Source organism: Nelumbo nucifera, chromosome 4 (assembly GCF_055504915.1).
Source record: "Nelumbo nucifera cultivar China Antique chromosome 4, China Antique-T2T, whole genome shotgun sequence".
In the NCBI taxonomy this organism is placed as follows: Eukaryota; Viridiplantae; Streptophyta; class Magnoliopsida; order Proteales; family Nelumbonaceae; genus Nelumbo; species Nelumbo nucifera.
Window position 1 is genome coordinate 12,724,777 of NC_142652.1, and position 25,738 is coordinate 12,750,514.

The 25,738-nt window shown below is 36.8% G+C and overlaps 1 protein-coding gene across 2 annotated transcripts; it reads left to right on the plus strand.

Moving 5' to 3' along the window:
• Positions 1-15,295: 15,295 nt before the first annotated feature.
• Positions 15,296-21,402, plus strand: LOC104607922 (rac-like GTP-binding protein 3). 2 transcript variants are annotated; one of them, XM_088886658.1, is made up of 8 exons: positions 15,296-15,746; positions 15,880-16,059; positions 16,158-16,289; positions 16,381-16,444; positions 18,286-18,350; positions 18,460-18,525; positions 19,468-19,565; positions 21,020-21,402. In XM_088886658.1, the coding sequence occupies exons 1-8, from the start codon at positions 15,642-15,644 to the stop codon at positions 21,057-21,059; spliced, it is 750 nt and encodes a 249-aa protein (XP_088742784.1). In that variant the 5' UTR covers positions 15,296-15,641; the 3' UTR covers positions 21,060-21,402. The 2 variants fall into 2 exon arrangements, with proteins under 2 accessions (XP_088742784.1, XP_010272004.1); XM_010273702.3 differs by having other exon boundaries at positions 15,310-15,746; positions 15,880-15,967; positions 16,180-16,289.
• Positions 21,403-25,738: the final 4,336 nt, after the last annotated feature.

Below are 25,738 nucleotides of genomic sequence, written 5' to 3' on the forward strand. Positions count from 1 at the left end.
TACATATATTTCAACCCCAGACCAAATCTATTTAACTTATTTAAAAACGATTTGTTCTAAATCCAATTATTTAAAAACGGGCTGGTCTCAAACATTTAGGTCTCTTAAATGCCCAGATGGATGTTGGCAGTTGTAAATTATTTTATTTCCCTTTTTTTATTTTATTTATTCTCTCCCCTCTCCTCACTAATTTAATAAACAATAATCATTTACTCGTTTCCTTTTTATTTTATTCTCTCTCCTCTCCTTACTAATCTAATAAACAACGCGCCTAGGTCCACATTAGGCATTAGGCCCACAAGAAATAATAAGGACCTAGAACCAAATCATGCCCGATAGGGTCTACAATTTTAGACCCAAAACTGAATTGATTGGTTCTTGAGACAATTAAGTTTGCCCTAATGGACCTGATTATAATAAACCTATTGAAAATATTATAAATGTATGTATATATATTATATTAATTTATTTACTATATTACACATCTAATCAATTTAGGTTTGAGTTTATGTTTGGGACTGGGTAAAACGGGTTCTGAGCCCATAATAATTGGGACAATATATCATGAATCATAACCAATCATAAAAGCATAATCAACCCAATAGATTTAGGTCCATCAAGTTGGACCTGACCCATTAACAACACTAAGCAGGGGCCAAACCCAGCCCATAAATAATTAAATCACCTAAAATAATGAGAGAGATAGAGATAGAGATAGATAGAGAGAGAGAGAGAGAGATAGATAGAGAGAGAGAGAGATAGATAGAGAGAGAGAGAGAAAGAGAGAGAGAGTTCTAAGACATAGGGACCACCCATTATTAGCCTACTTTGTTCAAAAGAGAGAGAATTTTACTAAAGTTAATAAAATTAATAAAAACTGGTCAATTGTCAGAAAACTATAACTTGAACCTTAATAACTAAAATTAATAAAATATTAAACTTTAGCAAGTTTTATTTAACAACTATTAAAAAAAACGGAATTAATAAAAATTTATAATTTATAAATTTAAAATCAGATTTCATTTAAAATTTATTTAAGCTATTTAATATTAATGGGATAATTAAAATTAATAATAAAAGTTAAAAAATTAGTAAAAGTAACAAAAAAATCATTTGAATTTCATATAAAAATTAAAAAATTTATTAAAATAATAAAACTAATAATGACCCAATTAGAAATGTCAGAAGACTTATTTTACTTAGGGATGATCATTTATAAAAAAAAAAGTAAATTGTAAAAAAAATCATAGTTTTATAATCAACATGGGTAAGACTATCCCTATCCTAGGCTCAAACAAATATTATTATGCTCATGGTGTAGGTCAAGGCTAGATAACTTTAAAATTTGTTAATAACCAAAATTTGACTTAAGATATTTTATTTATTTGATTTGTTCATTAGGCTACACAATGGGGGTAGCCCATCTCCTATAGCTCATTTTGGCTTCAATATTAATAATTTTTATCTAAAAATAGTTAAAAACCCAAAAATAATGCATTCACAGGTTGTGCTTGGTTTGGTTCAATCTAATTGCGAATGTCACATAACTCTTAGGGGTGCAACTTGGGGGTTGGACCAAGTTGAAGGACAACCAAAGCCCAACCTAAAGATTTAAACCTCATGCTTGGGCTAAGGTTAATTTAATCATGATTATAACATAATTTTATATATTTACTAATATGTAAATATTTTAAATATTTAAGTAATATTTACAAAAAGTTGTAACACTTAATCATTAAAAAAGTAAAAATAATTATTTTATTAAGTAATTAGCAGTAATTTATTATTTTTGTTAAAAAGTATGAATATCGTTAATCCAATTTACTAAATTACTTTTATAATGAATTACTAAAATAAAGATTAATTATTTTAAAAACACTGCATTCCTTTCTTATAATAGTTATCAGTTGTTTCACTTTTCTTTGACAAATCCCGTATATTACACGGGTCCCATTAGTTCCTGTATTATTTCTAATCCAGTACTGCCCAAATTTGGCCCAGATGGCTTCGAGACCAGACATCGGTCTAAATACCTTACTGACTTTTGGGCTAAACTCGGGAAATAAGTTTGGCTTGGTTGGGCCCAGTTCCAGCCCAGAGTTATAAAGAACAGCTTCAGATTTGAATGCGCGTGGGCCCCTAATGCCATATGCTCGAGGGTCGACCCATGGTGTTGGCCTAAAAAGCGATACAAAAAAGATTAACCAGTTTTTGGCAGTCAGAATAAACCGTTATACTGTCCATATTAATCCTGAAGCTGCTTCAATAGCACCAAGGCTCGAAGCTCTGCACTATATCCGTCGATAGCCCAACAGCTTCTATCTTCGGCAAATTGAATGCCTAGGATATTGCAGGAAGAAACCTCCTTTGCAAATTCATCCTGCAGCACCTGTTATTGGACCAAACAGAACCAAATCAGGGCTGTAAACGGATCGGATCCAGCTGTATCCGCATTCACACCTGATTATGAAGCCATTAGATATTTATTTATATTTGATTATTATGTTGGATTTCATATTGGATTTGGATTAAATCTGCAATTATCTTATTGTCTTTAAATAACTAAAAAATAATTATTTTTAACTTATATATGTATAATATATATTAATATAAAATATAAAATTTATAAATTATAAACTTTATATAATTATAAATAATATTTATATATACATAATTATATTAGATATATCTACTTGGCTCGGATTTTAATTGGATCAAATGGGGTTTAAATCCACATATGGTCCCACTAATAATCGGATCCAAACTCTACCTAACATTCAAATTTGGGAAAAATGGATCCGGAGTTGAATCGAGTATTGGACTTTCCATTAACAGCCCTAAGAACCATCAATATAGATTGAAGCACATTCCTATAAAAGCGTGGTACTACTGGCCTAATGGGTGATGTTTGTATGCCATGAGAGTAGGGATGGCAAAGGAGGAAGCTTGGGGAGGGTTTTATAAATTCTAGGCCATACTTTTATCTTTAAACCTCCCAATTTGTACCCTCCCCAAAACCTATAATGGGTTGTGATGAGGGCAGATTTGGCCCTCCAATGAAATTGTCACACGTGGTACCTCGTGACAACTAGGCGACACCCAGGCAACAACTTATCAAGTTGGTGTCCCACCAGGGCACCGGCTTGGCCAGCCTGGCGTAGCCTGGCACGGCCTGTGCGGCCTGGCGCGGCCTACACGGCCTTGCGTGGCCTGGATCAGCCTGGCACATGATCCGACCTGGATCAGCCCGGCACATGATCCGACCAAGGAGCTAGGCAGCTCGCCAATGAGCTCGCCACCAAGGAGCCAAGCAGCTGGGCATAGCTCCCCCGGGCAGCTCGCCACTTGTAGGGTAGCTCGGTACAGAAGAGCAGTTTGGCGTATCGCAGGAAGATCTCTTGCTTGACAACCGTACCTGACAGATCTGGAGACCTGTGCCTACGTCTCTCGCCAGGCGGCGCCTTGCCTGGCAGAGCCGTACTCTGCAACAGTTGCCTGCACCCGCCGCCTCGGTTCTGACAGCGACGACTGCGGCAGAGAGACAGAGGCGGTTATGCCTGACTTAATAGAGGCGGTCATGCCTGATTTGACAGGACACCGCTATATAAGGACTCCAATCCCCAAAGGCAAGGGGAGAAAAGGAAAAAATGGAGGTAATCCCTGCTCTCTAACTCTCTCATTTCTCTAATATCATCTTCAAGCTCTCGACAATCAGAGTGCTAACTTAGGCATCGGAGAGTCTCCGCCGGGTAAATACCCCTGGGCCCCCTGGTTCAGTTCTCGCAGGTTCCTCAGCTCCCACCGCCTACAAAGAGGAGGAAAAGATGGAGTTCTCGCAAGTCCCTTAGCTTCCGCCGCCTACAAAGGAGAGGAGATCACCTCATGCAGAGGGCAATTGGGTTGCGCTACACCAGGGAGCTCCACCATCCTCTGAGTTACAGGCCACCTAAGAGCAGGTCAAATGACGAGTCCACCAAGGTAGCTCACCACCAGGGAGCTCAGCATAGCTCTCCCCCGGGCAGTTCGCCATCAGGGAGCTCAGCATAACTCTCCCCCGGGCAGTTCGCCATCAGGGAGCTCAACATAGCTCTCCCCAGCTCGGCATAGCTCGGGCAGCTCGACGTAGCTCTCCCCAGCTCCCCCGGGCAGTTCGCCATCAGGGAGCTCGGCATAGCTCTCCCCAGCTCGACATAGCTCGGGCAGCTCGGCGTAGCTCTCCCCAGCTCGGCATAGCTCGGGCAGCTCGACATAGCTCTCCCCAGCTCGGCATAGCTCGGGCAGCTCGGCGTAGCTCTCCCCAGCTCGGCATAGCTCGGGCAGCTCGGCATAGCTCTCCCCCAGGCAGTTAGCCATCAGGGAGCTCGTCACCAGGCAGCTCACCACCAGGGAGCTCATCACCAAGTAGCTCACCACCAGGGAGCTCCACCATCCTCTCTTGGGAGCAGGTCAAATGATGAAGCACTTAGCCAAAAAATTCAATACATCACAAAAAAATGATACGTGACCAGAAACGGTTACACCAGTTGGCGTCATCTGTGGGAACACGCTACAAAAAGCTAAGTTCTCATCCTACAAAAGCTAAGTTCTCATCTTACCAAAGCTAAGTCCTCACTTTTTAGAAATTGAAGCTATCACTTAATAGTTTACATTTTTTATGAACTCAAAGACTATGCATGGAACTAACAGACTAAGTAGCTCTACCAACCTTACTTTCAATTCAGATAAAGCCTCACCAGTCCTCTCCGCAAGGTCCCCCCTACAAAGATGAGCTCTTCGTGGCTTCTACGGGAGTTGGTGGCCAACTGACTACATAGGCGCCCTTACCGGTAGAGCCTTCCAAGGCTCCCGTGTGAATGGCGACCTAAAGTTAGTAGTGCTGCCCCCGAAGGTTGAGCTCCTAATAGCTTCTTGTAGGAGTGGGTGACCGGCATTACGAAGCTGATGCAGCACAATCATAGCTCTAAGGCACCCACCTGGTCAACTCGGCACCTTACAGGTAGCTCGGCACCTGGTCAGCTCGGCACCTCACAGCGCTTGGTCAGTTCAGCACCTCACAGGCAAAGCCTACGGGCCACATTACTGCTAAAGACCCAGTCACCTCTTCGGCACGGACAAAGTAAAAAAAAGTGGACTACGAGTCACTCCCAAAGCCTACGGGCCACATTACTACTTAAGACCCAGTCGCCTCTTCGGCATGGGCAAAGTCAAGAAGAGTGGACTACGAGTCGCTCCCAAAGCCTACGGGCCACACTATTACTAAATACCTAGTTGCTTCCTCAGCATGGGCAAAATCAGCAAAAGTGAACTATAAGTTGCCCCCAGAGCCTAAGGGCTACACTACTGAACTAGTAGAGACCTCCTCACCTTGTAGGCAGCTTGCCACATACACACGACTCCCAAGGCCTAAGGAATTGGATGGGCACTTACTAGCTTATGGACTTACAGGCCAAAAGAAGAATACTCCCTTCACTGAGTTACTCTCAGCTCGGGAGTGGGGGGCAAATGATGAGGGCAGATTTGTCCCTCCAGTGAAATTGTCACATGTGGCACCTCGTGACAACTAGGTGACACCTAGGCAACAACTTACCAAGTTGGTGTCCCACCCGGGCACTGGCCTGGCGCGCGTCCTGGCGCGGCCTACGCGACCTAGCCGACCTGGATCAGCCTGGCACATGATCCAACTTGGCCGACCTATCCTACCTGGATCATCCCGGCACATGATCCGACCTGGATCAGCCTAGCACACGACCTGATCTGGCCGACCTGGCAACCCATAAGACGCCCACCAATAAACTCGTTATGCATACCCCACGAGCTTGGTAGCTCACCAAGGAGCTCGATAGCTCACCAAAGAGCTCGCCAAGGAGCTAGGCAGCTCGCCACCAAGGAGCTAGGCAGCTCTCCAAGGAGCTCACCACCAAGGAGCTAGGTAGCTCGACAGAGCTCGCCACAAGCAGCTCGGCATAGCCCAAGGAGCTCGGCACAGCTCCCCCGGGCAGCTCGCCACTTGTAGGGTAGCTCAGTACAAAAGAGCAGTTTGGCGTATCGCAGGAAGATCTCCTGCCTGACAACCATACTTGACAGATCTGGAGACCTATGCCCACGTCTCTCGCCAGGCGGCGCCTTGCCTGGCAGAGCCGTACTCTGCAACAGTCGCCTGCACCCGCCGCCTCGGTTCTGATAGCGACGGTTGCGGCAGAGAGACAGAGGCGGTTATGCCTGACTTGACAGAGGCGGTCACACCTGATTTGACAGGACACCGCTATATAAGGACTCCAACCCCCAAAGGCAAGGGGAGAAAAGGAAAAAATGGAGGTAATCCCTACTCTCTAGCTCTCTCATTCCTCTAATATCATCTTTAAGCTCTCGACAATCAGAGTGCTAACTTAGGCATCGGAGAGTCCCCGCCGGGTAAATACCCCCGGGCCCCCTGGTTCAGTTCTCGTAGGTTCCTTAGCTCCCGCTGCCTACAAAGAGGAGGAAAAGATGGAGTTCTCGCAGGTCCCTCAGCTCTCGCCGCCTACAAAGGAGAGGAGATCACCTCATGCAGAGGGCAATTGGGTTGCGCTACACTAGGGAGCTCCACCATCCTCTGAGTTACAGGCCACTTAGGAGCAGGTCAAATGACGAGCCCACCAAGGTAGCTCACCACCAGGGAGCTCAGCATAGCTCTCCCCCGGGCAGTTCGCCATTAGGGAGCTCAACATAGTTCTCCCCCGGGCAGTTCGCCATCAGGGAGCTCGGCATAGCTCTCCCCAGCTCGGCATAACTCGGGCAACTCGGCGTAGCTCTCCCCAGCTCCCCCGGGCAGTTCGCCATCAGGAAGCTCGACATAGCTCTCCCCAGCTTGGCATAGATCGGCGTAGCTCTCTCCAACTCGGCATAGCTCTCCCCAGCTCATACATACATACATACATATATACATACATACATACATACATACATACATACATACATACATACATACATACATACATACATACATACATACATACATACATACGTATGTATGTATACGTACGTACGTACGTATCTGAATTCGATTCGGTAATTTAATCAATAAAAAATGTTATTTGAATTCAACTGAATATCAAATTTGAATTATCCGAATTCAATTCGATTATGCCGAATCTCGGATTCAAATTCAGATTTTCGAATACCATTTACAGGCCTAGATAGGGCAGGTTGAGTCAGTGGGTTAGGTCTAGAGCCTACACCTAATTTCCTACTATTCCATGTTATATATAAACAATAACAAATAAAATAACTTAAACAAGCATCAACATTTATAATTGTTTTATTAAAACATGTGAAAAATATATAAACCATCAATTATATTTTACACACAAAATTCAAAATACGATTAAATTCAACACCTTATACAAAAGCTCATATAGGTTTAGCCTAATGATATACCTGTACAAGTGTAAAATCTCAAAACCTGTCTCCATTCTAAAATCTAATTTTAAGTAAAAAAGAAAATGCCCCATCACCCATCAGGGTGGAGAGGGGCAGGTATTGTCTTTTGACAATAATCCTTTGCTTTGCTAATGATATAACACAAAATTTCCCAAAATATGAAGAGATGTCTTGTTTGCTCAAATGTGATTGTAGATGGCTGAACCATTCCTCCATAATTCCGTGAAGGGATTTCGTCTCATAGCATCAAGGTTGATCCCAAAATTGGGCCTCACACCAATTAGCCCAAGCATTTGGTCAAAATGTCATTCATTCCATAAACTTCCAATTAAAATGGATTAGATGGAGATGGCAAAGACGCACAGAATGATTTATAAGATGATTTTACTGTATAAATACCAGAACTGTTTCTTTTCCAAATTATTTGATCCGTTTCTAGATTCGCCCCTGCTCCCATGCCTTATTTGTACAATGTGGCTTATTGTAGTTGCATCATAACCTTGTCTTTCTACAATGGGAGATGTTCTCAATACATGCTGAGATGTGCATGTGGGGGCGCACACATGTGGATTCTTTGACCAATGATATCCTTGTGTTTTGGCAACATTTGAAGTCAATAGTGTAGCAAAAGATGATGATACTAGTGTCTTTTTCCAAATTTAACCACAGCCAGCAAAAAATCTTTCATTTAGTTAGGGTTTCATTTGGATCTTTACCAAAATCTGCCTTCAAGCGAGCTCTGGGCTGTGAACAGTGTTTTCAGCGTTTTGCAAGAGGGATTGTTTTTAAAATCATTATCATTTCTAAAGTTAAAAAAGCACTTTTTAAGCTCCAAAGGCAACACCTAAAATTAAGGTCTTGTATAGTTTTCCCTATGTTTTCCTTCCTTTTCCTATTTTTTCCTTCAAACCAAACACAATCTAGGGGTTTGACTTTTTGTACTTTTGAACTTTAAAAACACGAATACCATAACTTATTAACCTCGCTAATTAAGGTCCTAAATAGCTTATAAATGTGTTTGAAGAATTTGGATATGCTAAATTAGTAATATCTAATCACTTAGACATGTCAGCAATCAATGCATCTATATATATATAAAAGGCAAGGTTGTCCACGTCACCATGCCTCTCCTTGTTCCAAACTCCTCTTCCTAATTTTTTTTTTAATTCCACATAATTGCCCATTAAACCAATAAGGAAACAACATAAACTAAATTATTTGTAACAAGTAACAACCAATAGATAAAGAAAGACATATTTGCTTTCTTAATGTCTAGCCAAGTGGCACAACTATTCCCACTTTCTCCTAAATTATCACCAATTCATATTTATTTCCTAAATTATCTCTGATTCCTATTTATTATCTCCCCCACTTTTTATCTATATCTATCTAAAGAAAGTTTGAATGAACAAATTTAAGAATGATTTAAATGTTATAATTAAATTATATAATAGCTTTAAAATATTTATTAAAAATACAAAAACTAATTATAATATATTTAATAATATTCATATTAATAAAAATTTTATATTTTTATAGAAGTCATCACGAAATCATGTACTAACAAAATATCTTAAATAAAAATATTAAAAATAGCTAAATAATTACATAAAAAAATATTTAACATTATCAAATAATGAAAAATTCAATGCTTACATATCATTTAAATATTTAAATAACTAGATATTTTAAATAATGAAACATACAACATAACTAAATTTAAAATAGTTAAAATAACAAAATTATGTAATAAATTTAAAAAAGTTCTTAAAAGTATACAAATAAGTATAATATATTTCATAACATTCAAATTAATAATAATTTAATATTTTACAAAATTAATAATGAAACTATTTAATAATTGTATAAATTATAATTTTATGAATCACTAAATTCAATAAATAATTAATATTTTAAAATTTTAAATAACTAAATAATATTGTTAACAAATTTCACTTATGTTTAAATAGATTTCAGAAAAATAGTATTTATTAATAATAATTTTAAATTCTTAATCTATATTTATTATACATTTATGTATACTAAAATTAATATTTATTGTATTTTCAGTGATTATTTAATTTTTTGTGATAAATATATTTTCAATAATTATGTATAAATCTACATTTATTTTGTTATTTAACAAAAAAATTTCAATAATTATTGGAGATTAAACTACTGCTATTTAACTTTTTAAATTTAATTTATTTTATTTCTGTTATAAATTTAATTTTAGTATTAATGTGTTTATGTTATAATTTATTGATTAATATTTATTAGAGATTAAACTATTATTTGGTATTACACTATTTATTTAATATATTTTTAGTATTTATTGTATTTTTATATTTTTTATAATTATTGTATTTTTATTAGTTCTTTCTTGTATTTTCATTATAAATTTATTTTCAATAATTGCGTATTTTTGCTATAAATTTTCAATAATCATTGGAGATTAAAATGTTGTTATTTATTAGAGATTAAACTATTAATTTAGTTGAAATTAGGAGTGTTCACAATTTGGTTTGGTTTGGTTGTAGGCTGTTTGGCCAAGCAAATCGACCTGATCAGGTTGGGGATTTAGCCACCCTGAAACTGACTAACCATTAGTGAAAATTAGCAAATTCGGTTTGTATCAGTTTGTGTCGATTTTCAGTTTGGTCAATTGGTTCAAAAGATTTAAACTTATAAAAATTTAATTTTTTTAAAATTAGTGGTATTATTAAAAAATAAATTTATGATATAAAATGTTTTAAACTAAAGAATATGAGATTTTCCCAATTCCCCCCCCCATATATATATATATATATATGAGAGAGAGAGAGAGAGAGAAAATCAGGTTAATTTGATTTTGATTAATTTACAAATGGCAAAATCAAAACTGATCTAATCTAACTTGGTTGAGTTTAGAAATTGTTGAACCAAAATCGATTGAAAATACTAGAAACTGACCAAGTAAGATCGGGTTGATTGATTTAATTGGTTTGATGAACAACTAGCATGTGGATACACATGTAGAAAGAGGAAAAGGCTACTCATACAGAAAAAAATATAATCATTTAAAGTGAAAGAAAGAGAGAAAAAGTAGGAATAGACATTTAAGGTGGTGTTTCCTACTTTGGTGGATTTTATGAAATTGAAATCACGTCAACAAAACAACATGTATTTTTAGTGTGAATCCATTCTCATTTTCTTGTTTGCCAAAAAAAAAAAAACACATTTTAATCAAGTGAGCCCATATAATATCAGCCAGGAAAATACATTGTGGGACCAATAAGGAATGCAAGATGGTTTCCAGATCCAGGAAGCTTCGAGTTTTCAATTTTTTTTTTCTTTTTGGTAATAGAAATTTCAATTTCTCAATCAAGGGAACATTGGGGTGGTGTTTGAGACCATTACTATTTTGTGGAAAAATGACTTTACATCACATCAGATTTTGAGCAGATGGAAAAAAGCATATCGGCATATGCTGTTTGGTTAAATATTTTTCTTAAAAAACAGTAAAAAAACATTTTGCCATTTTTTCATTTTTTTCAATGTTTTTCTTTTTCTTTCCACAAAGAGTTTTCTGATATGGTAGCTGACATGGCACCATTTTCTCAATAAACAACGATGGAAATCATATTTTTTCCCAAAAATTGCAAAAATAAAAAAAAAAACAAACATTAATCTATGGTGGCAATGAATGGAAATCATATGTGAACAGATCATTACTAATGTTCCACGTGAAAATTGCTTTTCTCTTCGATGAATAAAAATGAGGTGCTTCATCAGAAATTTGGAGGCCCAGCCCATATATTGTCAAGAAAGCTAGAAGTGTAAATACTAAATAGGGACTCATTGGTCCATAAGGCCTGGGTAAAATGGAAACGTATGGGTTAGGAATGGCAACGGGGCGGGGCGGGGCGGAGTGGGGTGGGGTTTTGCCTGCTCCGTACCCGATCCCAAATTGAAATTCCCTGCTCTATCTCTGCCCCAAACCCTGGTGGGGCTAAAAATCTTAACCCCATCCCTGTTCCATGGAAAATAGGGATATGATCCCTAACTTTGCCCCACCCATTTCGGTCATTTTTACTTGTATATTTATAAATTTATTATATTTTTTTCGTTTTTTGAAATCTACCCCACCCCAGAGTTTTGGGTTTTCCGCGAAGTCCAACCAGACGAAACGAAGCCCATGGGGATATGTCAAATTGCCATCTCTAGTATGAGTGTATAACTAAGGACCACAAATGTGATATCACCCACCTCATCCATTTGACACTTGAAGAGTAGACTGGGTTGGTGAATCATCGATGCCTGTCGTTGGGCCCCAAACTGATGGAATATGGTATGAATTGAGTGTGGCTCAAGAATGGCTGTGGTGAATCATCGATCAATGTTGATTGAGGACTGTTTGAAGATTGCTGAAGATCTAATATAGAGATGAATTATCCCCCACGCACATGGCATGAGGGAAATCAAACAGCTGATTGGCTAACTAGGAAGGGTGGATTCAAGAGTCATGCAAATTCTCAAACTTTGGGTTGGGATTTTTTTTTTTTTCCTAAACTATAGATGTATCAAACCCGGATCCGTTGGTCGCACCTCTGTGTATCATTTGATGATATGTAATCATGAATGAATATGTAGCAAGTGATACATGATAGATGCTAACTTTCTAAGTGAGATGTATCATGTATGGGGTAGAACTCTTCCCTATTTTGCATATTGCCAACCAGCTGGTTGGTTGGTAAGGTTTTCTGTTGATCGTAGCAGAGACTTGGAAATTGGGATTGAATCCTGTTTGCAGCTGGGTTGGGGGATGGGTTATTTCCGTTGTATAGTTTTTCAAAAGAAATTGAAAAAAAAAAACTCTTTTCTATTCTAACAATTTTTCTGCCTTCTCTACAAATAATAAAAAAATAAGGCCAAACCATTCATCCTAAATCAATGTTTTAAAAAACGACCCAGAAATGAAACCGATCACTGGTTTTCAGGTCAATGGTCCGATCGTCCGGTTTGAACAGATGATTCGTTTTGACAGGAAAATTTTAAAAATAAAAAAATGGTTAAAAACTATTGAACGGGTCGACGGTTCAAAGGTTCAATCGCCCGGGTCAACATTTTGTTGACTTTTTTAACGGTTTTTGACCAGATTCTGGGTTTATACAAAAACAGAACCAGTTGCCTGAACGGTTCTCGGGTCGAACGGTCCAACCATCTGGGTCAACGGCAGTTTGAAAACATTGTCCTAAATGATAAATCATAAATAGCAGAAAGTTCAACTCCTATCATATTTTTGCCAAGGTCCAAAATTTTGATAACATAGGCCCATCATATCAGTGGTAGACCTTTCATGGGGTGGGTTTGGGATTAACATTTTGTCAATTTTGAATTTGAATGGACCTAGTCAATGATTTAATATCGAGTGTATCATGTCGGTATTGGTTGCCAGCGGTACGAGATACACTACAAATAGAAACATATCTTGCAAGTCGTTTGTATCGCACCGATACAGATGTGTATCATAACATACCAATTGATATGCATCGGTACGGGATGATACACATGAAACACCACATCTCTCAATATTAAATAAAAAATGCACCTATGCCGATTTGAACTAGGTCATTCAGATGCGCTATCTTTTGCCGCACTTTAAACCATCAAGACAGGCTTTATCTTGTGATATTAAATAGAACAACATAATTTTTATTACTTTTTTTTGTGTTGGCATACAATTTAAACAAAAAAAACATGTGTTTATATTTAACAATTCTAACTATTCCAAGCAATAATATTCAAAAATAGTATTTTATAAATTAATAAAACAAATAATCTATCAAGTCCATATTTATATCAAAAGATGATTTTTAATATCAATAAAATTATACAAATAAAATATTAATAACAACATAATTATTTTAATATTTAAATTGCACATGATATACATCTTAAATTTTTATATATTTTTACAAATCATTAATTAATATTTTAATTTACATTAATAAGTAATAACAACATATTTATTATTTATAAAAGTGAAAATATTGTTTTATTTTGTAGAAATAAAAATATTAACAATGGAATAATTAGTTTAGTAATTAAAAATTATGAATTTGTATAGGATATGTATCTTAGAAATTTTAACAAATTTGAGATACTTTAAGTTAATATTATATTTTTGTGAATTATTAATTTATATTTTAATTTGCATTTGAGAATTTAATATTTAGTTGATTTTTTGTTAATATTAAAAAATTAAAATAGTAAAATAAAAAAAATAAGTGATATAATAATTAAAATATAATATGCACATGTGTTTAGTGTCTTGGACTCTTGATTGATGCATTATAAATAAAATTATATGATATATAGGCATTCTGATATATTAAGTGTAATATATTTTTTCATATACACCATTAAAATATACATTTTCTATGTATTTATATACTATTTTGGTCTTAAATTTTGTATTATTAATGTATTTGTAGAATTTGTATGTATTTCCCTAACATATCCATCTATTTTCATATTTTTCGTCCATATCCTCCATACATTTTCAAAACATATTCGAATTCGTATCTGTCTCCAAATTCATCCTTGAACCCAGTGTTTTAAACAGTAAATATGAAAGAAATAAAAGAATATTTTATTCACCTGAAATATGGATATATACACTATAAACCCTGAATTTAAACAGTAAATAGTAAATACCTTATTGAAGGTGCTTTCGATTCTTTACTTAGTAACCGAGAATGTGTTGGCCACATCAATCCTTGTCGTGTTCAAATTTCAAAAGGGGCTAGGCCTAGCTAGACATTTGTATCCAACTACTTGCATCCAAGAGACCAACCAAAGTTAAAGGAGGCAATGAACCAGCCGTATCATTTTTTGGTGGGCTTAGTCTAGGCCTGGATTTAAAACCGAATTTGGAGCTCCGTTGGGGGCATTTCCAAATCCGGCAGGTTTAATTTGAGTGATGATGACCTTGACCCAGACGGCTCGGCTCCATTATTGTGCAAGTGTCACAGACAGAAGCAACAAGGATACACCTCTGTAAGACTGTAACTAACTAAATATGTTGGGTTCACAACATTAATCCGGGTCAGAACCTGGGTGGTCCAAAACCCATACATCGCTTTCGTGGCCCACCACCACCCTTATCTCGTCCTTTTTCCAAGCGAAGTTGTTGAATTCTACACAGTAACTGCTCTCCTCTGGTTGGGGGTTGGGGCCTTTCAAGTTTCATCCTTGACCGACGACTTCACTTGTGCTTGAGCGCAAGTGAGTAATAGACCTCTTTCTTATTCTTTTGCTTTAAATTTGGGTTGCCGTCGTGATTCTGGTTTCAGAACCGGCAGCTTATTGTGTACTGCAACCTGTTTGTGTGCGTGTCTCTCTTCTCTATTCAACATTCAACAGCTTATTCTCTTTCACGGGGAAGCACACACACACACAGCTCAATGGAAGTGTTTTTCGGAAACAGGAATCACATGCAAGGTACGACTGTCACCAAACAAACCAAAAAACAAAAGAGAAAGGAAAATAAGAAACAAATCAATCGTTCATGGAGTGGGGAGGTCTCTCATTCTCTCTCTCTCTGTCTCCATTTCATTCCATACTCCATACTTCCATACTTCCATAGTTCCATAGAGATAGATTGTATTGCATGTACTCACGGGCTCACGGCCTCAGGGGGTAGCGTGTATCGTAGTGATAATAATAACAATAATAATAGCTGTAGGACGGTGCCTACTTCCTTCCACAGGGAGGAAATAAATGCAAATATAAAATAAAATAAGAATAATGTGATGAATGGTAAGGTTTTTATTTTGTAACTTGTAAGGGTGTTCTGGTCATTTACTTTGTTTAGTTTATGTGAATTGTGAATTCGTCTCTCTCACATGATCACATCCAAATTCCAATCCTCTCTCCAAACACAACTCCTGTCGCTCTCTTGGTTACAGTAAGACAGTTTTTGCTTCTTGGTGACTAATTAAATGCAGGTCCTGATCCTCTCTTTCTTCAATGTTCAAACAAATGATGTCCTCCCTTTTTGAAAGAGCTACCACGACAGTGCATAGAGAGGGTGAGAGTGAGAATCACGTGACCTGCTGCCTCTGTTTCTTCCCTTTTCCAAAGGTCAAAACCCAACTAACCTACCCACCTCCTCCTTTTGTTCTTCTCCTCTACATATTTTCTTTCTCTTTTGTTTTTTCTGAGTTTCCCTTTCTTCAATGGCCTCAACCGCTTCAAGATTCATCAAATGTGTTACAGTCGGAGATGGGGCTGTTGGGAAGACTTGCATGCTCATCTGCTACACAAGTAACAAATTCCCCACTGTAAGCCCCTTCTTTATCTCAAGAATCCATCTGGGTTTGAGCAGTTTTTCTTTGTCTATATATATAATCAGTGGTTTCCTCTCCTCAAGCGCTTATGCTTATTCTTCCCAAAACTTTAATCCTGTACCTGTAGGACTATATACCAACAGTTTTTGATAACTTCAGCGCCAATGTAGTTGTCGAAGGAACTACTGTCAATTTAGGCCTCTGGGACACTGCTGGTAAAATTTTGCGAAATACTGGAATCAATTCTGTCTTCAGAAGTTTTCATTTTACCATAAAACATACAAGCCAAGGAAAACCGGTTTTTCTCGTAAAGTCTTTTGCTGAATTCAGTAATTTGTGTATTTTATTATATTATTATATCTATGAATTTTAAGTTTTGTTGTTTGCTGATTTGCTGTCGTGAAGAAAATGTTACTTCTGTTGGTAGGACAAGAGGATTACAATAGATTAAGGCCCTTGAGCTACAGAGGAGCGGATGTGTTCGTCTTAGCTTTCTCGCTTGTTAGCCGTGCAAGCTATGAGAATGTACTGAAAAAGGTACTGATTCCTGAGGATTGTGCTTTTATCCCTTGTTATTTTGATGGCATTTTGTGTGTATATGACTTCTTATACATAATTGCTTTATCAGTGGATCCCAGAACTTCAGCATTATGCTCCCGGAGTCCCTGTTGTTCTTGCTGGCACTAAATTGGGTAAGCTAGGTTTGGAAGCTCAGACAAATAATAATTCCTCACCACCCTCTTAGAGAATGTTTTTCTTCTCCAAATTTCTAAATTAACTTACTGTTTATCTGCCATACTTGATCCCTGTTTGTACTTTGGGTGAAAAGCATTATGTTACCTTCTATAGTTTCCTTTTATTTCTTGATCCACATTCAAGGAACCAACCTGTTACTATTAATATTGTTTTGAATTTTACGACCATATCATTCATTATTGTTAAAATAAATGCCACGATCACATAATGAACATTGCAGAAAGGTAGGAGCTACAAAATATTGATAGAAAGTTTACAACATTATGTCAGAATATAGAAACAAGCATTATTTCTCTCTTCATTCTTTTAGATGTTAGAAGATTCCAGATTTTTGTGAACTGAGAAGTGACTAAATGGCTAATTTTGTAATCCAAGGATTGGGATCTAGCAGTAAGACTTTGTTATCTATCCTTCTCCTTTTTAATTAACTTTCAATTCTAGCAATAACCACCATTAAAGCATCTTTTGAGCCCTTGCAAAATTTGCAACTTGAGCAATAAGGTTTCCTTGTCTGTTCCCATGTAGCACTCTCCTCTTAGGCGTTATGATGGCACCACACACAGCTTTGTAGGATGTCACCACTATTTTTTTTGGTAACCTTGCTATTGACAGGATGAATCACCATGAAGGAAACAGTTACTCCTATCTTTCAGATGTTTTTGCCTTTGGGATCTACCAGACTCTTTCAGATATGAATTAGTACGGTCACCTTGTATGTGGATGAGTCAATCCAATAGAGAATGGCTTACCCCTGACAGCGATGAGTAGGGAGGATGGGTTGATGGGTGACCTAGACTCAACTTAGCCTTAATACCAACTATTTGGTCTTGGCTACAAGAATCCTGTCCAGATATTGTGCTCTATCAAGAGCTAAGCACAAAAATAATTCAGGATTTACATTCATATTGGATTTGGTAAAAGTTTTCATATCAGCTGAAAACCTGACACAACCCTCCTCTTTGATGGGCTTCAGGTTGGCAGACAAGCAGTGTAAGACAATCAAACAGTGGTGAAGTTATGGTGGGTCATCATCATCATCATCCTCCACTTCCTCTACATGTAGGATGATGAGCACCTGTGCACCAGCTTAACGGGGAGCCATTACTCAATGTTGGTCCCAGTTATCTGGGGTCTTGGGAGGGGTAGACTGGATATGATCCTAACCTTTGGCACTAACTAGTATCTTATCTGTGCTGTCCATGGTAACTTTTTATAGCTATTAGGTATAAGTAGAGCAATCAGGATGACATCCGAAGAGCAATAATATTTCTACCTAGTTATGCTAACATGCTCTTGAAAAAATTTACATGATATGTATATTTTATTCTAATGGGTGAAGTATGAAACTGTAAAGGTAGCATATTATACGCTTATGCAAGTTCTTGATCAAGAATTACAGAAGTTTAAATCATGTTGCATTTTGGATTTTGGTACAGAATTTTGCTAGCATTAGATTTTCTTGATTATTGTCACCTTAAGATCAACTCTAATGAATCATTCATCTATGATACAAATAAACTCACTGCATGATGTTCATTATAAATAAACTATTTGGACTTTTTAAATTCTTCTTAAACTATATCTGCTTGGTCAAATCTTTAGAGTGATTCTTTGTATTATCTTCTATCATGTACTCAAAAAGGGCATTGATGAAACCAACATATAGCTTTCTTGGGCAGTTATGATAAACATAACATATATCTCTTAACTAATGTGCTGGTTGAATTTCCATTTTTTTCCTGTTTTCATGGCTTCATGGTTTATAATGCTTGTGTAGATCTTCGTGAAGATAAGCACTATTTAGCTGATCATCCTGGAATGGTGCCTGTAACTACTGCACAGGTGTAATTTCTTCTCCATTCAGAACATGAAAACCTTGTTGTTGTTGTGGTCTTTCATTCCAAAAGGTTGAAATTGTGTAACTTGTAAATATAATGATTTTTGTTATCAGGGAGAGGAACTCCAGAAACAGATTGGTGCTGCATATTATATTGAATGCAGCTCAAAAACTCAGCAGGTACTGATAAGTTACTTCTTACTTTTGCAACTTTTCTGTAATTGTAGGAAAACTAGAGCATTCATCTACAGAGCCTACGTAGTACTGGTTCCTTTGGAGCATGTGGCTGTTTCCCTGAGTAGGGGGGAATTTCCTTTAGGCAGGTCCAGCATGAGAGAACTGCTATGTTAAAATAGCCTAATCAGATGATGCTAACTGTAATTTTGGACATAGTTTTGTCTTGATGGGATGGAATATCATGGACTCCAAGTGATGCTAGAATGGAAGCAAATCTTACACAAGCACAAATACCTAAAGTCTCTAGCATGCAAAGGTGGAGGCAGGGTATTCTGAAGTATATAAAACCATTTTGTTGTTGATACTATGACAAGTGGCTAAGATATCAGAATACTTTTGTCTTTTTCTCACTAATCAAGAACAAGATAAAGATGAAGAGTATATATTTAGTTCCTTGTACAAGAACTTAAGAGTTAAGAGAGAAAAGAGAAACGCTCACAATTCTGTGTCAGGACTCAGCATCAATGATATTATACTCCATACAATAATATAGGCAAAGCTACTGCTATTTTTAGTCTCCACAAGCTCCAGAAACTAATGGGAAGCTTTTAGATGATGAGATGCAAAAATGGCCAAACCAAGCTTTAATTTCCGCATTGCAGATTGTCATCTATTGTGCCATTTCAATTTCCTAAAAACTTTTTTTTTTCAACGTGTACAAATTTGATGCTTATGACTAAGCTTGAACAGGACTTACAAATTTGAGTTGATGCCCTTGTTATTTGGAATTTTTTATGGAATGTGATACTCCATATGAAAGTCCAAAAGAATTTCCCTCTTATTTGGGATGGTTAAGACTATCTGATTTAATTTAGGCTTAATAGGTAGGTCTGTTGACTGCAAAACGTAGTCCTGTTTCACATTTCTATCCAATCCTATGTGCAGAATGTCAAAGCAGTTTTTGATGCAGCAATCAAGGTAGTAATCAAGCCACCACAGAAACAGAAGGAGAAGAAAAAACCACGCCAAGGATGTTCTCTATGGTTGGTATATTCATCTTATTCAATACTTTGAAAAGCTTGTTTCCATTTTGGGTATATATATATATCTTGGCTAAACATTTTTGTTGTTTCATGTATTTTATGAAAATTCTGTATAATGTTTCATTTATGCATGAATTGCCTTGAATATTATATGTCTAATTAAAAGGTGCTAAACTTAAGTCCCATGAAGTCATTTTTAGTTGATCTTATTACGGATTTATAATTTATGATTCTTTCTACATCTGGTTAGTCCGAGTAGAATTGTATCCAGATATACTAAGATATAAATCAGATATGCTGTGCGAGTCCAACTGGAATATACTGTTCATTATCTTTCCGTTGTCACTGAAGGGGTCAGATGAAATTGAAGGTCCATTAGCAGCCTTCACTGAAGGAAATTAGGCACATGTATGATAAGATATTTGGGCTAGAAAAGAATTGCTTGTCTGGGTGGTCACCAACATGATATTCCATTTTTATCCTGATATTAAGGTTCCCTGCTCCTGCCATGTCAATTGAGAAAAGTCATGCACCTCTAGCAATAATAGCTTGTTGCATATGAGATGTGAAAAGCAAGGCTTAGGGCTTGGTTTACAAGACCTCTATTTGCATCCACAAACATGATATGTGGGATTTAATTGGGCCTTGGAAGAACCAAGAGGTATATGCACTAGTAACAGTAGGAAAGATTAGAGAAACTCTTTTCTTGTAGACTGTGAGACCAAAATTGAAAGTAAATTTTGAATATAAAACTGAGGTGTTAAACTCTGTTTCAACCTTGGTTTGGTAATTAAAAACTAAATATTAGGACCTCCTACTTAATGAAGAGTTTTTATTCATCCTAAATTATCAATTTAGTAGTTCCCTTTTTGGCTGGGATTACCCAATCCCAAATAGTTGGGATTAATGGTTGAGTTGAGTTGATTTGCGAGAAATTTTTGGCAGTGATTCATCAGTGGTTCCTTCAGTACAATAATATCCCAATTTTTTCTCCTTACTCATATTTTTATAATTCCCCACATGATTGCCATTTCTTTTATGTGTAAAAATAATTTAACTACAAAATACTCTATGATGCCAAGTTAATATTTATGAATCATTTTCCTTCCCAATTCCCATAACCCAAGTTTCATGTACTGATGTTGTCTTACTTTGTTTTAGATTCCTTACAAGCATATCTGTTATGTATGCAGTATGTATATTTTATATAATATGTATGGACATTTATTATGTGTCTGCCTATTAGAAAATATCTATAAAAAATGCTTGGTGTACATAATTTCTAAATGAAAGTGTATTAAAAAAAATTGGCAATAAAAACCACAATTGCATTAAAAATGCTGAGAGCACATGGTTACTAATGTTAACATAATGGTTTTTTCCTTTTTTTATATTTCTAATTTTTTAGTTGTAAGCTCCTCCTGTTAAAGTAATTTTCATGGTCTCAAATGCAGGAATGTCTTTCGTGGCAGTAAATTCACTTGCTTCAATTGAAGTTCATTTTTCTTGACAATGTTTTAGCACATAGGTCACTTGATCCAGCAGCTTATTATGCTATCAAGAATCTCCCTTCTGTTTTGTTAGTGCTCCAAATCACTATGACCGTAATTTTTCATGCACTGTTCTGATACAAATGAAGTAATGAACAATTTTTCTCTCAAAAGATTGTCACACACAGAGTGACTGGTTAATACTTCTTAGGGTTATTTTCTAACTGCTGGAAGGAAAGGATGGTGCCACACCTAGCTTATTTATTTCTGCAGTGTAAAAAGTTTGGAGTTTGAGTTTTTTTAGTTGTAAATTTTTTAGAGAAGAAGTGCATTACAAGTTTCTGTTACATGAGATTCTTTGCAGTATAACAAAGTCCCAAAGGAAAACTGAAAAAGGAGAATGACCCTGAACGTTTTGATATTTCTATGAATGTTTGTTAGAATAATGATTTGGATTTCAGTGGCTTTGTTCTCGATTATAAGTGCATTGCAAGCTTGCCTTCCACTAGCTTCTTTTAACTTTCAAGTGCCCTGTCTGGTAGCCAAGTGGGACCAGAATTTCCGGGGAACGGGGCACCTTTAACAAACACTGCACCTTTCTAAGGGCCCATTTGGTTCATTTTATTTGGAGGAATACAGGTCTGGAATCAGAATTGGAATGGTCCATAAGACCATAATGTTTCCAGCCGTTTGGTTGGGTGGAATAGGATTCCCATTTCTGGTTCTAGTGGAATGGCATTCCGACATTTGAATGGCCATTCTAGTCTTCTCCCTTAGGAATGAAAATCTCATTTCAGTCTGCCAGAAAAAGAAAACAGAAAAAAAAGGAGATTGACTTGAAAAACCCCCAAACCTTAGGATCCATTTGGTTTGCAGGAATAGGGGTCTGGAATCGGAATTGGAATGGGTTATTCTGATTCCAACTGTTTGGTTGGGCAGAATTAGAATCCCATTCCCATTCCTGCTGGAATGCCATTCCCCCATTCGAGGGAATGGCCATTCCCTGCCCCCTCTCTTGGGAATGGAATTCCTTTTCTGTTGATTTTAATTTCCATTCCCATTCCTTTCTGAACCAAACAGACTATGGGAATGGACCATTTCAATTCCAATTCCGGAGGATTTCGATTTCGATTCCGACTACGAACCAAACGGACTCTTGGTTTTTCTACCCGATGCCACCCTCCTTGGGAGCCATGCATATCTTATGGAATCTATTCTGATTCCCATCCAAACCAAATCAGGTGAAGAATAGGTGATTTTGGTTCAAACGGACCCTAAGGTCTTACTTGAAACTGTTGTAAGGTGCACTTTTCATCACTTCTAGACTCTCTTCAACATTGTCATTGTCGTTGTTGTTTGGCTTCTAGGAGGTCATCTGCCGATGTTGTTATAAGTGGATGCCCGTTTGGGAGGAGACCACATAGCATTTGGTCACACATTAGGAATATCTTTAGCATATGTAAAATTTATTGGGAGATGTTCTCAGTGTGTGGTTAGATTTCCGTGCTTTCAGAGTGTGTATAGAGTAGTGTTTTTGAATTGCCGTTGACTCAGACAGTTGGACTGTTTGGTCCAAGAACCATGTAAGCATGGCCCAAGAACCATACAAACAATCGGTTCCAGTTCACCCTTAACTTGGTCTTTGGCCAAAAGCTATTGATTTGATCTATGACCAACTGACCCGGACAGTTGAACCATTGACCCATTTGACCCATTCAATGATTTTGACCAATTTTATTTTTAAGTTGGAATGGGCCATCCATTCGAATGTTAAACCATTGACCTGAAAACCAGTGACGAAAATGATTTTGGTTCTGAATCTGTTTTTAAAACCTTGGTATAGAGATTTTGCTTGTAAGGAATCCCATCACATTTGGGAGGGCCCAAGCACAGCTGCTTTACTTTTCCGAGAGGAGCCCCACATGGACAGCCTATAAATTTGGTGAAAAACTCAAAAACTTTATCAGCTGCCAATCAATCCTTTGAAGGACTGCCCATTTCAGTCTCTTTGGATAAGGCGTTTCAAAGTAGTTGGACCAGCTTAGCTGAATCTTTCTTCAGCTCAGCCTTTCAAACGGAAAAGGATTAAGGGCAAACAATAACTTACATGCCTTACATATGGAGGCCAGGTGTTTTGGAAGTGCTAAGGTGATTTGAATGGTGTTTGGCACTGAAGTTACAAAATAAGATGTCTTGGTACAAAACTCACTGTACAGTATTTTATTGTGGTTTTAAATACACAGACACCATTAGTTACCACATAAGACAATTAAATATGTGTTTTGTACGTTAAAATCAAATTGGGTATGTGATATTTATGTCCAGATTCCAAACATTTGCTCTTAAATTATGGTGCCGTGATTAGACATGCAAAAATAAAACAATAAATGCTGCATTATATAAGGAGGCTAAGCAACTGCTTATATCCAGCTAACTGCCATAAATGGGAAGAAAAAATGGTTGTGGTGGGACGACAGGCGGTAGAGAAAAAGTGTGTTCTAAATCTAAACCTCGCAGGAAATTGAACTATGAAGGGAATTGGTTAATAGTTGGAATTATAATTGGTCAAAATGGATTCTCATTCTCAGGGGAAGGGGAGGGAATGGTCATCTTCTCATATTGGGGAATGCCATTTCATCAAGAGTTGGAATGGGTATGGAATTTCGATTACACTCAACTAAAGAGTTAGAATAAAAAATAGACCATTCTAATTTCAATTCTGGACTCCTATTTCTACAAACCATTCGGACCCTGAATTTTCAAAAGATGCCTGCTATCTATTTGCTAGCTAGTTATTGATGAAGTTAAAATAGGTGTGATTAGCAAGTGATGATGCTGGTAAAGAGATGAAGTTATTGGTTTGTAGTCTCTTCACATTCAATTTATGCTTCTTTCTCAGTCTCCATTTTTTTTTTGTAACTTTCTCTTCAGTTTTCTATCCTCTTTAGTTTCCTTTTATATTCAATTTGGGAGGACTGCAAATACAAATGTTTTCAGTACAAAACCTTGTACATGGTATTTCTAAACAAAACATTGCATTTGCTCTCTCTCTCTCTCTCTCTCTCTTATATATATATATATATATATATATATATATATTTAGTATTTCGACTGTTCCCAAGCTGAGCCTAAATTATCATCCAAATTAAATAAGTCACTTTCTTCAACATTTATCAAATGCAGCACATACATCATTTAGATTTGATCTCAATAATTCATTTGCATTGACTTCAAGTAGCATTGTTTACGCCTGGTCCACTTAGGACCAGGCTTGGTAGGGATGGTGGTTGAGAAGGGCTCCACTGTTTTTTTTTTTTTTTTTAATATTTGCTAAACAAACGCCTTTGACAAAATTGCAGTGTTTGGTAAGTATTTTTTTTTTATAATGTTTTAAGCCAAAAGATGGAGTTGAGAAAAAGCTAAGGGACATATTTCCACTCTACCTGTCTTTTTTTTCGGGAATTAAACAATAATTTTAACCATTAAAAAAAAAGTTCTTAATGATTTAACTGTTCCTCCTCAGCCATACGTATCCATTCATGGCACACCCCCTAATTACTCAAACAAATCAGACATCCCTATTTTTTTTTGCTCCATCCGTATTTGGTTTAATTTGTAGATGGACATTAGAATTTGCAATTTGCATTGTCTTTAATCGGATCGAATAATTTTGGGTTGGTATAGGCATTATTGGGTCAGAAAATGAGGAGTGTTCTAGCTAGACTTAATCATGACAGTATGTATAGCTTGATATTGAAGCAGTTAAACTTTTATCATTATATCCCATTGACAATTTCCCTTTTCACCCATGTCCTAAGTCATGAAGTTCTTACTCAGATGGCAAATTTGCGATTTGATATGGGGTTTTTACTGTTCAGTCCACCACTAGAATTCGGGTAGGGTAGTATTAGTTTGGAATTAATGCCAATTCACGGGTGAATATGAGTGTTATAGGTGGAACTATTTATAATTTTAAATTGTTAGAGGTTTACGGTTCAAATTAGAATTCTGAAATAAAGTACAGTCTAAAAAGAGGGGGGAGGGGGTGTTTGACAAACACAACTGAGATATCAACAAAATGAACACCATACCCCCTAAATTTACTCTGAATGTGTTTGGTTTGATACCTTTTCTCTCCTTTCTCTACTTTTTCCTTCAAACCAAATATAGGTTTCATTCAGCAGTTTATAAAAACCTTGCCATTTGGCGGTTGGGGGCCAACAGCCTAGAGTCTTCCAATAATGGACCGACCCCATAAGGTAAGGATATGATGTTAATCACATAAATAGAGACAATTAGTTAGTATTGGCAGTATTTGAGTATTAATGCACGAACATAACATCACCGTGGTGAGACCGTGTACCTAACATTTAAATTTAAAGTTCATGAAATATTCTCTTTATATAATAATTAATGTCCTTATGTGCTGCCAAAGAGACAAATAAATAAATCATGCACCCTCATTGTAGCTTACTGGCCTTTACCTAGAATTGCTATTGCTAGCCGTTACGTTTGGTCTAATGGCACGCGTGTCCCAATTTAAATTTGAATGCTATTCCTCATTCATAAATTATATTAATTAATTTGGATCTATTCTCCCAACTGATAATTTTTGAACATTTATTATTAATTATGCTTATATATTTCCTATAGAATATGGGCCTCACGTCAATACAACGATCA

Excerpts from the sequence above, each read along its gene's own strand:
- LOC104607922 (XM_088886658.1), top strand. The coding sequence starts at position 15,642 with ATGGCCTCAACCGCTTCAAGATTCATCAAATGTGTTACAGTCGGAGAT. Across the intron at positions 15,747-15,879 it reads CAAGTAACAAATTCCCCACT|GACTATATACCAACAGTTTT; the intron begins GTAAGCCCCTTC and ends CTGTACCTGTAG. Across the intron at positions 18,351-18,459 it reads TGCCTGTAACTACTGCACAG|GGAGAGGAACTCCAGAAACA; the intron begins GTGTAATTTCTT and ends TTTTGTTATCAG.